Source organism: Pteropus medius, unplaced genomic scaffold (assembly GCF_902729225.1).
Source record: "Pteropus medius unplaced genomic scaffold, Ma_sr-lr_union100, whole genome shotgun sequence".
NCBI lineage: Eukaryota > Metazoa > Chordata > Mammalia > Chiroptera > Pteropodidae > Pteropus > Pteropus medius.
The window spans coordinates 7,865,869-7,879,879 of NW_024347791.1; the positions used below are offsets into that span (position 1 = coordinate 7,865,869).

The window sequence follows — 14,011 nt, forward strand, 5'->3', positions numbered from 1 at the left end:
CTTTTGTGGGCAGAGGGCGGGGGAGAAAGGATTATTTCTTATCATTGTTATCACCAGGTGGTTGCAAGTTTAGTCCAATGCAGAAACCACGTTTCCCGTGCTTCTGAGAGTCCCGGAAGAACCAAATCTGTCTAATCGCCAGCTCACAGGTGACCTTGTGCTTACGGGGCTTATTCCTCCATCCTGAGGGGCAGCCAAGTCAGGCCTCCTGGCCACATCCTCCCTGCCCCCTGGCGGTGACCTACAGCTCATTGCGTCAGGACGATGCTCGAGGGAGGCGTCGCTGTGGCAGGGGATGTCTTTGGAATCTGTCCCCTCCTCTCTATTGTCAGGTTAAAAGCCTCAGCACCACGTGCTGTTGACAAAGCTGCCTGCGACCGACTGCCCGGGAGCCAGCATGACGGCTGCGTTCCTGGAGAGCAGAGGCTTGAGCAGGGAAGACTACTATTTCGGCCAGGTGAGCCAGGGTGGCCGGCTCTCCGCTGCGCAGGGAGGGGAGTTGGACTTCCGGAGGAAAGCGGTCTGAGGGGATGTTGTTTCCTATTCCCCTAAGCCCAACGCGAAGTCTGGATTCATTTAAAGACGATGACAACGTCCTAGAAGTCAGCACATAAACACGGGTTCTCAACAATTGTTTCCCAGGGAGGACATCTGTCCCGTGTGGCTCCCAGGGGAAAGGGCCATGCTCTAGGGGTTGGGGATCTGGCTTCTGGCGCTGCCACCAGCCTAGCTGTGTCTTTGGACAGGTGCCCCTTCTGCCCTTTTGCCTGCTTTCTCTTCTGCGCTTTGAAGGGGCTGATGCTGAAAGATCTGGAATTCCAAGTGGGATCCTTCTGGGTCTTCCCTTGTGCGATGTTTACAACGTGCTCTCAGCCAGGTATTGAAATGGCAAAATTGTATCCTCTTTCCACCTTTGGGAAAATACGAGGCTCGATGAAGGAAAGGAGGCATGAAGAAAGTCTCAGACTCACTCAGACCTGGGGAAGGAGAAAATTAAAGAGAGGAAAATGAACAAGGGCTAGCCTTGGACTTGGAATGTGAGAGAGCCCTAAAGGTGACTTGAGGATAATGCCCAGGGCACGTCCCATTTTCTGGGATTTGATGTCTTTCTCTTGAGGCGAACCACTACAGAATACATTCTTTAACTGACTTATCACACTCCTGGACTTAGACGTTCGGATTTAAAGCCCAGCTCTGGGCGATGACGTGACTCTGTCAGCACCTGTCTGCAGGATTAGTGAGAATCCTCTGGAGACCAGGAAAACTGGAGAGGAGAGGGTGGTCGATGGAGGAACTGCAGAATTTTGGACTGACTTTTTTTTTTTTTTTTTTGAGTCCTGAGGGTAAAACTTCTTTTGAAAAGGTACACAGTGCTAGGGAGACAGCAGAACTGTGTGTTGAAGAGGGACGGATCCCAGACAGATCCTGGTTCTGTCATCATTTAGCTTCTGTGTTACCAGCAGCAGGGCCCCCCACAATCATCGGAGGAGCTTAGGGGCAATGATATGGTTAGGGAGCCATGATAAAGCACTTAGAAGACTGAGAACCACAAATTGTCACTCTTGGCAACTTGAGGTAAAGAGGAGGGTTTAGAGCACACCCTGATACCTCCTCTGCTTGGAAAGCAGAGTATTTAACTTTGCACAGCCTCAAGTTTATTCATTTGAAAAATTGAAATAAAAATACCCACGTCCTAGGGTTGGTATGAGAATTAAATGAAATAATGTCTATAAAGCTCTTAGCACAGTTCCTGGGAGCATAAGAAGCTGCCAGTGGTGTCTAGCTGGAACTGATTTATTTGTTGAAAAAAACATGTCTGGAACACTGGCACTGAATCAGGCACAGTGACCGATATTGCTTTATAACGGAAGGATGTTGGACATGAACTCAGGAGACCTGGACTCTCCTCTTTGGTTTACTTAAGCTGTGGATTGGGAAAGCAACCTAACTGGGGTGAGGAGGCATGGTTTGGTATCTGTAAAATTAGGGAGAGGGTTTGGACTAGATTAATCTTTAGCAATTTCTGACAGTCTGCTAAAAGGGCACAGTTTACGCCTTCAGGAAGCTCCCAACTCAGATGAGGAGCACACACGGGGGCGTAACTGATATAAGACTGGAGGGCACATGATATGTCAAGTGCTCTACGCATGCAACGAACACAATATCCTGCAAGAAAAGTTGGCTCGTTCACCTGACAAAGACTTATTGAGCAACTTATTGAGTTTCTGTCCTGATGAAACTTGCATTTTAGTGGAGGAGACAGACAAAAAAAATTAGGCAAATAAATATATAATTTCATGTAGAGATAAATGCCGTGAAGAAAAATAAAGCAGAGCAACAAAACAGAAGATAAGGGGAACTCAGAAATCGTAGCTAGGAAGGGCAAGACCAGAGTCTGGACTCAGGTCTGACTCCAACACCCTGCATGCTCCTCTTCCCCTATCGCTCCTTTCTGTAGATAACTGCTGGAATATAGAGATATAGTGTGTTCATGGTCGGATGTTTGTATCTTACACTGTAGATACATGTGGGTATAATCACACAGGCAAATATGCACCTCCTGTTATGGCCCCCAAAGCACTAAGTTTGAAAGGCAGTGCCCCTGGAATATCCTTGCCAAAGAGTATTATTGCTAGTAATTTTGAAAAGTGTTCTTTTCCAAAAATAATGTATGTATTTGTTAGACACAACCAAAGAGAATATATTTCTATTGTTCCATATATTGCTCAATGAACAAAATTCATTCCTTCCTGATCCCTAGTGAAGGTCATTCCCCCTGTCCTATTTTTTCCCATTTAGTGTCTGAGCTACTCTTCTCTACCTTTATCCATTCTAGATATGCCTGTGTTTCTAAGTCAACTCACATGTCTGTTGGAAACAAATAAGGTATAGATTATGAGCCAATGGAAACATATTCTGGAAGAGATTTGCCCAAGAATCTGAATCAACATAGCAATGTTGGAATCAGTGTCCACCCAAGGCCATATCATTTCACAAACTTCCATGGGCTTCCTTTCATTTAAAGTCCCTCAGGCTTTGAAAAGAGGAGCTATAGTCCCAGTCGAGTCTGTCACTGGGAGGTAGAATAAAGACTTCAAAGTCATTCAAGTCCATGTTCTGTAACTCTTGAGCTGTCCTTGGGTGTCCTTGGACAAGTCACTTAAACTTCCTGAGTCTATTTCCTCATTTGCAAAATTACAGCACCCACTTGTTGGGACTACTGTGAGGACTAAGTGAACTACTACATGTAAACTCTCAGAACAGTGCTATTTGCTGCCCATAATGATATTTATTAACTGTAAAAAGTACCAAATAGGGTTCCTGGCTCATAGTGGATACTCAGTCAATGGCGAGTCCTACTATTAATATTCATAACACTAAAGCGTAGTGACTTATCATATGGTAAGTGTGCATTTGCTGACGCATTTGAGAAAGTCATAATTCAAAAAAATAGGCTGTGTATTTGTCAGTGGTTTCAAAACCTTCCATGATCAAGAATCATCTGGGATGCTTTTGAAAAGGCAGATGCTAAGATTTTACCCTAGACATTCTGATCTGATAGGTTTGAGAGGAGCCCAGGCACCTGCATTTGAACAAGGAATCACCAGGCAATTTTGGAGTGGAGATCCAAGGAACACACACTGAGAAACCTCAGTTAGAAAGTACGGGGAAGAGGGAGAGTGAAAGGGCGCAGCCATGGGTAAGGAGCAGTACTGAGTAACTGATGATCAGACCAGCGTAAAGCCCTGACTTCGTAAGAGGCCTTAATATGGACCTTTTGTTCATAGCAGAGGGAGATGTATAGAATGACTGATATTTAAGAGCCCGAGTTCTTGACCTGGCCCCCACTACCTGTGTGAGCTCATGTGAGTCACTTTTTTGGCCCATAGTTTCCCCACTTGCAAAATGACGGTGTTGAACTGGGTGAACTCTAAAGACAAGTCCAACTCGGTGACTCAGTTATTATCAAGTTCCATGTGGGCATCAGAAGCCAAATGGAATGCATTGGTGGAGGAGGGATTGTTTCTAAGAGAAGTGAGATCTAAGAGGGCTTTTGAGGATGGCTGAGCTATTGGAAAGGGGGAGAGGGAGGCGCGGTGGGCATTTACTCCAATGAGAAGTTCAAAAGGCAAGGAGGAAATCAGTTTGTTGGGGATGGGGTGGGGAGGTTCCCATGGGTGGGCTCAAGAGACGCTGCAGGATCAGATACCTCCGTCTGATATTCAAGAGTCTCTTGAGCCCACCCATGGGAACCTCCCCACCTCATCCCCAACAAACTGATTTCCTCCTTGCCTTTTGAACTCCTGACTGAAAGTCAGACTGGACTCACTAGTTGGTTGGGAAGGTGGTGGTGATGGAGTTTTGAGCAAGGTGCATTCAAGTCTGAATTGCCACAGTCATAAGTGACATCTTGGAGATGTGTCAAGAATATGTTACTTTTCTTGGAGGCAAACAGGATAAGAGAATGTTGACAACAGAATTAGAAACAGGGAAATCCTGTGTCATTTCAAGGAAACCAGCAAGGATTAAGGGCTCAGCGTTCTCTGGTAGGAAGAAGGCTTCCATTAGAAACTCATCTGCATATCTTGGGCAAGGCTTAAAAGAGGGAAAAAGGCAGGGTAGAGTCTGCAAGAAGTTGTGATTCATAGACAATAAGCTGGGGTCAAATGGCCTGGATTCCTCTCCTGGTTCCACTGCTAACTGCGTAACTATGGGTAAGTAATTTAACTTCTCTAAGCCTTAATTTTGTCATCAGAAAAGGAGGCACTTAGAGATTAATAAAATCTGCCTTCTAGATTACTATAAAAATTAAATGAGATTATCCAAATTCAGTACCTGTGATATTATAGGCTCTTACTAAATGGTGGATTAAAAAGTTTTTTAGAAAGATATCATCGTGGTCCATTTAGAGATCTACAACAGTTCAGCCTTCTAATTCATTTGCAGCTCTCTATAATCACATTAGCTGATAATTTAGGTTCTTCCCACACACCTGTTTTAGCTGAGGTTCTGGGAAAATCTGAATTTTCTGAATTGAAAGAATTTCTTCCTAAGGGTTGTCAGTATTCAAGCAGGGCTTATTATGCCAAGTCACTGATAGAACCTGCCTAGCACAACCTTCTCATTGAGATAATGTAACATCCAGTTCACTAATTTCTTTAACTTACTTACAAGAGAGTAATTCTCCAAGCATATTTTTTCTTTCTGGTTTTAGGTATATGTTGTTTCTCTGTGGGCACACGTAGACCTCTACATATTATTATAAAACAATATACAAGTTTTTAAAAATTTCAGAACACTTTCTGGAATGCCAACCCTAATCCCACCTTAATTTGCTGTCACACGCATGTAGAAAGTGCTTGATCCTTGACATTTTTTGCTATTTTATTTAAGATACCCACCTTCCAACAGGGTATTTGTATACTTTTATGTATTTTGAGACTGTTTATGTACAACTGGATATCTAAAATCCTAGTGTATGAGAACAATAATGCTTCCCTGAGATCTTTGGCCAAGGCCGAGGATTCAATCTTGTGTATTTATAATATTTCCATCATTTTTATAAACTTACCTTAATATGCTACTTAAACTATTTTATCTTTTTACCTTTTTCATCATCTGAGTGCTGTTTAGATGGGGCTTATTATTAGCATGATTTTACAGATGGGGAAGCTAAGAAGGCTAAGTGATTTGTCCGAAGTGGTCCAGCTGGTAAATGGAAGAGAGAGGATCTCAAACCAGATCTTTAGACTGAAAAGCCTCCGTGTGTTCTATTTTTAGGACTTTACATGGTTTATTTTTCAGTGTTTTCCTGGAGCACTTTTTGAACCACCTCTAAGGATCTTTTTTTAGTTATTTGGTTTGCTGTGTATCTATTAAGCCCTATTTTGAGCTCTGAAGGATGGGGCATTATCTCATTCATCTTTATATCTCTCAGAACCCTGTCACCTGACATTTGGTAGGTACCCATACCCATTAAGAGATATTGAATCTATAGAGTGACTGGTCACATCAGTGAATAATTGAAACTTCCTAAAGTCAAAATCTGACCTAGAAGCATCGTTGAGAATATCACTGCCCTTGACTTACTGATTTTCCACCACACTATGTATTTCTGTGTAGAATATAGGTAACTCACTATCTTCCAAGGTTTAACTGAAAGAAAGAGTTCATAATGGCCTCCCCCTTGGACATCTCATAGTAATGAATTGCTAAACTGTGGACAACATTTTAACCAAGTGTATATAATCCTGTAGGAGATACACTATAATGAAGACAACACCAATAAAAAGGGTACCATAGCACTGATCTTCTCACTCAAAGAAGAAGTTGGTGCGCTGGCCAGAGTCTTGCGCCTGTTTGAGGTAAGAGTTTTACTCGTTTCTGCCTTGGTTAATGGAATTGCTGACTTCTGTGTCATTTTCTAGTTGGATGCAGTGAACACAGGATCTGTAACCAGAAGACCTGATTTTCAGCTTAGGCTCTTATATTAACCGACTGTGTGACTTTTCGTTCTCTCTGAGCTTCAGATTCTGCATTCATAATCAGAATCATTCAGAATCACTAGTTGCACACCCAGGAAGCCAGCCCTGGCCTCAGACTTCTTTTATCAAACTTTTCTTGAATTAATTATTATCCCCTCCATTTCTCAAAGCACTTGTTACTTTTACGTGTGGTACTTATTTGCCTAAAGTGTATATATTTCTGTCTGGCCCTGAGCATAGTCTCTGCAGGCAGGGAACCTTAGCTACCATCTTGTATCTTCTACAGATCTCAATTTTTTATATATTACGTGTTCAATTAAGAATGACATTAAATTTAAATATAAGCAAAATAAATTAGACTTTTATACTCTTTTGCCCTAGATTTTAAGAGGGAATATTTTTGAGCCAATTAAGTTTTCACCCTGAGTTCTTTAATGAATTATATCTGGTGACCACATACATAAAGAAGAGCATAACTCCCCTCTCCTTGAGTGTGCACATCACAGAGTGACTTTCTTCCAAAGGAAACGGCATGAAAAGGGGAGAAGAGAGTAACTTTTCAGTGGAGAACCCAGCAAACAGTAGATGATCATGGTCAACATCAACAGTGAAAGGTCAGGTAGATAGTATGTACACTTGATCTGATGTGATGAGAATGGCACTTTACCTCTGTGGTCTTCCTTCCCCAAACCAATAACCCCAGTCTAACCATGAGAAAAACATGCAACAAATCCCAGTTAAGGGACATTATACAAAAATATCTGACCTGTACACCTTAACACTGTCAAGGTCGTCAAAGGGAAGGAATAGCTGAGAAATCGTCGTAGCCGAGAGGAGCCTTACGGGACATGATGACTAAATGTAATATGGCATCCTGAATGGGATCCTCGAACAGAAAAAGGACATTAGATATAGATTAAAGAAATTCAATTACAGTACGGTCTTTAGTTTATGGTAATGCATCTGTATGTGTTCATTACCATTTCATCATCAACATAAAATGTTAATAATAGGGGAAACTGGGAGTTGAGTATGTGAAAATCCTCTGTACTATCCTCTCAAGTTTTCTGTAAATCTAAACTGGATCTAAAAAAAAAAAAGGCTATTTAAAAAAAAGTAAAGTTGGCCATCCAAAAAGGGGGCAGGAGTGGGGAAATGTCTGCCTGAGTGAGAGCAAGCAATGAATAGAGAAGAGAGACAGTGCTTTCTGAATGAAAAACTGTTCGTGAAAAATAATATATCTGTAAAATGCTCCTTTTGTAACATTTCAGCCCTTGTATTGTCCAGTTGACCAGCATTTTCCTCTTGAGAGGTCAGGCCTTCATCAGAGTTAATAGGTTAAATAATGGTAAATTAATAGGATGTTTTCGACTTAATAAATAAATCACAAATCACTGAATTACCCAGATCAGATGGAATGTACCCAAGGAATGTGCGTGGCGGGGGGCTGGGGGGGGCGCGGGAGGGTGGGTGGAGGTGAATGTGTACTCAGGATGAACTTTTTTAAAAAGTAAATTTATTGGAGTAACATTGGTTAGTAACATTATATAAGTTTCAGGTGCACAATTAATTATCTAATACGTCATCGGTATATTGCACTGTGTGTGCATCATCTGAGTGAATTTTTTAAAGCATTATTCAAAATCTCAATTGCCCTGGTCAGTAAGTGGTGTTATTATCCACATTCATAAAAGAGGGAACAGAGGTTACTGTACTGGGCAATTGGCAAAAGGGTGGTCGTTAGTGTGTATTGATTTTTTTTCCAGATGGCCCTGGACATTGTACCAGCCAGCGTATCTTTTATCCTTATTAACAGCCTGGCAAAATGCAGAGTTAAGTTATAATCATTCAAAGTGCCAAGGCAAGGAAGAAAATCTGTGGAACCACATTATGTGATAAGCCAGGCATGGATGTTACTTCATTTGATTCTCATTCAGCTTGGCAAAGACGGTATTACTCCATTTTATGAATGAGGAAACTAATGTTCTGATAGGCGGCCCCACATCTGGCACGTGGTGGCGATGAGATTGAACGCTGGCTCTTGGGCTCCAAAGCCCATGAGCTCTCTGACACCCCACACCTTTGCCAAACACAACTGTCCCTGCCTATCTGAAGCACATCTGGTGTTTTTTAAAAATGCAAATATTCTGGCCCCATCTTCCCACTCTCTGGAGGGAGGGGTATCTCTTACTAGCTATTTTATCCTTTTTTCAAATTGAAAAAAAAAAAACAATTACCCATATATAATCCCACCATCCACAATCAACCACTGTCAACATTTTAACACGTTCACTTTCTTTTTTTCATGTCGGCTTATGATTTCCAAAATTACAAATTAACGTATTTTTCTTAAAAATACAGAGAGAGAACGTTAAAGATACAGCTATAGTCCTTTCTGTCCTCCCCTCAATCCTGTCTTCCTGCAAACTTCCTAGCCAAGAAAACATTATGATTAATTTAGGAGTTTTCTTTCTGGTCCTTTAAAACGTGATATCGATATTGACAAGGTATCATGTTGTACACATTGTTCTGTAACCTCTTTGGGTCAGTTCAACAGAGCGACCAAGAGCACGGACTCTGGAGAGACAGGGCTGTGGCTTTGGGAGCGTTGTTTCATTTCTCTGTGCTTTAGTTTCTTATCTGTAAATGGACATAATAATAGTGTCCACTTCAAAGAGTAGTTCTGAATATTAAATGACCGTATGCTTGTAAAATCCTCAGAGTAGTTACACATTAAGTGTTCTGTAAGAATTGCTATGTATATAGTTTTGAATGCAACGTTTTTGAGATATATATTTGTTAGTACATACAGATCAAGTTCATAAGCTTTACATTCTGAAGAGTAGTTCTTAATATGTGTACTCCACGTGGTGGCAGCTGTCTTAGCCGCTAACCACCAGGAGCCCATACAAGGCATCTTAGCTCCTCAAAGAAAAAGCGAGGTCTGCGGAGAGGGCAGACATCTCCCAGCATGGCCAGGTTTCATTCCCTGCATGAGCCCCTCTTTTTCTCAGATGATTAGCACCAAAGTCACCACCATCCCTTTAAGAGATGCTGTTGCTTGCTAACGGGCTTGTGGCTTTGTAGACCTCAGCTAGTAACGCCATCAGAATGCAGCTCAGTGGGTTTGATGTTTATAACAGAGATACAGAAGTGCTGTGTTTACATGCGTTGGATGGCTAGTGGGGGAAAAGGAGGAGATGTTTTAGTGAATTAGGACCTAACAATTAGGAATACACCGAAACTTCTACCTGCTCACCTGCAGATGTCCCACTGTTCTCGCAAATTGTTCTAACCTTCGATTTTTTAAAATGCATTTATTAAAATATTTTCATAGCTCTCCAGTTTTTAGACTTCATGTCCTGTGTCTTCTTGGAAAAAAAAAAAACGTCTCCTGAGAGTCTTTACTACAAGTGGCTTAATAATGGGCCATAAAATTAGAAGCAGACTCCTTGGGGAAGTTGCAAAGAAGAGGTCTCCCTCCCTCCGCCAGCACTCCATGGATTGCCTTACTGTGTGTTCTCTAGGGAAGAGAACACGCAAATCCACAGATATAGAGAGCTCCGAAGTGCATGGGTATGCTCCATCAGCATCATTTAAGTGATGGAGACACAGAAGTGTAGATGAAGCAAACTGCCTAGACACTTGGAGCTAAAAATTGCTTCAAACTTCACCCTCTGTTTTCACCGTAGAGTGGTCTTTTGGAAACAAATGGGAAAAGCACATTCTGTTTGTCACATTCACTTCCTGTACTCTACCTCTGCCCAGATGACCACACCTTTCCCTCATCAAATATTCAGTGAGCTTATACTCTCTCATTTACGTATTCAGTTAATATTTTTTGAATATCTGCTGTCATCAAACCCGGTATAGGTGTTGGTGAGGTTGGGGTGAGCCAAGCAGTCACTCTCCAACCCCCACAGACCTTAGAAGGACTTAGGGTTCCATGCGTGTTCTTAATCCAGACTTGAGACAAAGTTGGTCAGAGGAGGCTACTTGTAGACGTAATGTTTAAGCTGAAACCTGAAGGGGTTGACCAGTGGAGAGGCAGGGGGAAGTAAATTCCAGTACGAAGAAACAAATGACCTGAAATGAGAGAATAAAGAAATTGTCAGTTTACAAAATCCTCAATCTGCCATTCTCAGCATTCCTGAGAACAAAGGCTGGGTTGCAGAGGGGACATCAAGGTAGATAAGTGGTTCATTACTCTAAAGTTTGGACTTTAAGGCCTTCGCCTGACCCCTGAGCCTTGTGTTAAGGACAGGATCGAGAATGGATTACAAGGGTTGCTTTTATTCCTCTGTGGCCTTTGGTGAGCGCAGTTGTGGGCAGTAAAATGTTTGCAGAGAACATTTCTTCTTTAATTAAAATAAGAAGAGCTTTGAGTCTCGCTGGAGCGAAAAAGCTCTTACAACTCAGATGACTTTTTCATTTTTTGTAAACCCAGAAATACAGATAGAGAACATCCATGTCACTCACTTCTTGTTTAAATAAAACATTGTAAAACTAACTAATATTCCCTGGGTACTCCTTCCCCCATACACCCCCCTCCCCCCGCCCGACCTCAGGGATAGCTATTAGTCTGAATTTAACATGTGTTATCCCCATGCATCTTTTTATACATTGTTATATATAGATATCCATTTGTGATGAATGGCATCATTTTGCAAGCTTTTAATCTTCGTAACATTGTACTCATGTTGTAACTCTCCTTTGGCAGCTTTTTTGAAGTGAGAGTCAAAACAAGAATATCTTAAGGAGAGGATAGTGAATTTGTCCATACAGTTCTTGCTCATTCACTTTCTGCTCTATATATTCCATAGTGTGGTTGTACTTTATTCATTTCCTGCTGGTGGATACTGAGGTGGTTTCCACTGTTTGTCCATACAGATGGGGCTGCACTAAATATTTTGTACAGGTTTGATGACCTGTTTATTGATGAGAAGAACCTCAGATGGAAAACTGTTTGTAGCTGCTGAACGGTTCAGAGCTGGACACTTGAGAAAGAGCAACATGGAGCTTACTTTTTAAACTTTCCTTATGAAGTGAGATCTTACACTGTGACCGTTTGGACGCAGTACTGTGGCCCATTGATGACATGTGCATTGGGATCATTCTTCAGTAGCCTGGACTGGAGCAGGCCACAGATCTTATCACTCTGGGGATGAGAAAAGATGTAGAAAGAGTTGAAGACTTGAAAAGAGGTTGGATTAAGCCTGTACCCCAGCTCTCCCCAGAAAGGATGCAACCCCAACTGCATGGAGGGGAGGCGGGGGTGGCGGGGGGAAGAAATAACTCTAACAAAGAAGGAGAAGGCTGAAGGGAGAAAAGACCAAGAGATTACAACAGAGGCACTTACAGAGGGAGCAAGAGTAGGATCCCAAAGGGCGGTCTTCGGGACGTGAATCCTACTAAAAGGCCAGCTTGAACCTGCCCAAGAACTCTCCTCCGCGCTAGGGCGGGGGTAATCGGGAGCCCCCTCTAGAGTTTAATTGGGCCGCTCATATTTCCTGAATGCTTTTGGTTTCGTGTTAATCCCAGTAGGTTTAATTTCCCCGACTCTTGATCAGTCAAGGCTGCTGCTGGCCGTGTCACAAGACGAGATCAGTAACATATATGAGACGCCCTGCCTGCAACCTCCAGGAGACATCTTCTCTAATCTTTGTAACTATTGTTTCTCACCCCAAACACTATAGTAGCCTCCAGACTGGTTCTGCCCTTGCCTCACTACTGTCTATTCTTAAAACACCTGCCAGGGTGCTCCTTTTAAAACACGAGTCAAAGGATGTCTCTTCTGCTGATTATCTCCCATAGCGTCTCGTATCACTTGGAGTGTAACCCAAAGTTTAGGTAATGGCCAGCAATGTCTTCCATGGTCTATTGCCAGTTACTTCTCTGCCTCGTGTCTTGTCACCGTCCCTTTTGCTCACTCTGCCCCAGTCCCACTGGTCCCCAGTCACACAGGCCTCCTCAGTTGTAACCGCAGGACCCTTGCCCTTTCTGTCCTCTCATGGCTTACCGCCTCACTGGCTTCAGATCTATGCTCAAATGTCACCCGTTTATTTTTTTTGAGTCCTTCCTGACCACGCTGTTTAAAAACAGCGCTGCTGTTGAACTCCTGGAATACCCGATGCCTCCCTCCTGTTTTATTCTTTATTTTCATTCCATTTGAAGATGGTATTTTACTTATCACCATTACCGTTTATTTCCTCCTTCAAGAATGTAAGCTCCAGAGGGCAGGGATTTTTTTCTTACTTTGTTCACTGTTCGACCCCAGCACCTAGAACCATGTTTGGCACATGGGAGGTGCTTGATTGGATGAGTTATCGAAAGCTCCTGTCTGTTTACATGAGACCTGATTTGGGACATTCTTTGTGAATGTCTTTGCTGTTACCTTTGAAATAGGCCATGACATAACTTCTTTTATGCTTACGCTAAGGCAGCAGCATGTAGTGGTCCAAGAAGCTGTCCTTTATTCAGGCCAGTTTCATCTGAAAATATGCTCACCTTTTCCTTCTCCTTTCTGAAACATGCTCTCAGGAAAGGAGCTGAGAAAAGTTTAGAGTAAAGCAAATATTAAAGGGTAAAATGACTCATAAAACTTAATGTGCTTTGATTCCCAGGGAAATGGGTATCCATACCAAGTTGAGAGGGGCAGAGTATAATGAGTCCTTACAGAATACCTATGAATGAAGCCAACATTGTGCTTTTTCTCTTTTTAATTCTCATTAAGCTGCCAGGTAATAATAGTATCATCGTTACATGAACAAACAAAAGTTCAGAATGGCCAGCTAACGTGTCCAAAGGTAGTGAATAGCTGAACCAGAATTTGAACTCAGATTAGTTCCAAAGCCCACACTCTTTTCACTATACCATCGCTTTGTCTCAAGAAATGAAATAGAAGAGAAGAGGAAGGAGCCCTAAGCTTGAGGTCGAGAAAAGATCCAGAAGGAGAAATCTGTTTTTCACCATTGTGAATTCTGTGTACTTACCGTTTTAACCACTTGTGATCAGATTCCCTGTAGAACAATTTTCCTCAAGAATGGGAACAGAAAGTGGTTTCTGATCAATCCTTATAAAAATAGACTATTCATTTCACTTTACTTGTCTCTGATCCCTATACTCTCAGTTCTAGAGTCCTGAGTAATTAAGCTATTACACCGCTATCGTATATGCGTGAATTAGCTATTGGACAGGTTATGAAACTGCCTTTGAAATGTTTAACTCCACACCTTTCTTGCCTCTGCCCCGGTGTCCATGTGAACTAACAGAAAAATTTCCTTTCTTTACCCCTCACCTAAAGATGTGAGTGTGTATGGGTCAGGTTCGTAAACCTGCATAGAGCCCTTGTTTAAAAATAAAAAATTCATTTACTGAAAGGTAACCAGGATCATAGTCAGTTTGGGAGGTTCATTTCTAAAGCTTCACTTAGCAATCAAAATTATTGGTATCTAAATATCCACACTGAAGAACTGGAAAAACCAGTATGGAAATTGAATGACAAACTAGAGATAATTATTAACAAA

At 42.0% G+C, this 14,011-nt stretch overlaps 1 protein-coding gene across 1 annotated transcript in view; it reads left to right on the plus strand.

Moving 5' to 3' along the window:
* The first annotated feature begins 316 nt into the window (after positions 1-316).
* Positions 317-14,011, plus strand: part of PAH (phenylalanine hydroxylase) — a 55,031-nt gene continuing 41,336 nt past the window's right edge. The window contains exons 1-2 of the mRNA XM_039877949.1: positions 317-457; positions 6,258-6,365. Coding sequence (XP_039733883.1) covers positions 398-457; positions 6,258-6,365 — 168 coding nt within the window. The 5' untranslated portion in view covers positions 317-397. The remainder of the gene's footprint in view (positions 458-6,257; positions 6,366-14,011) is intronic.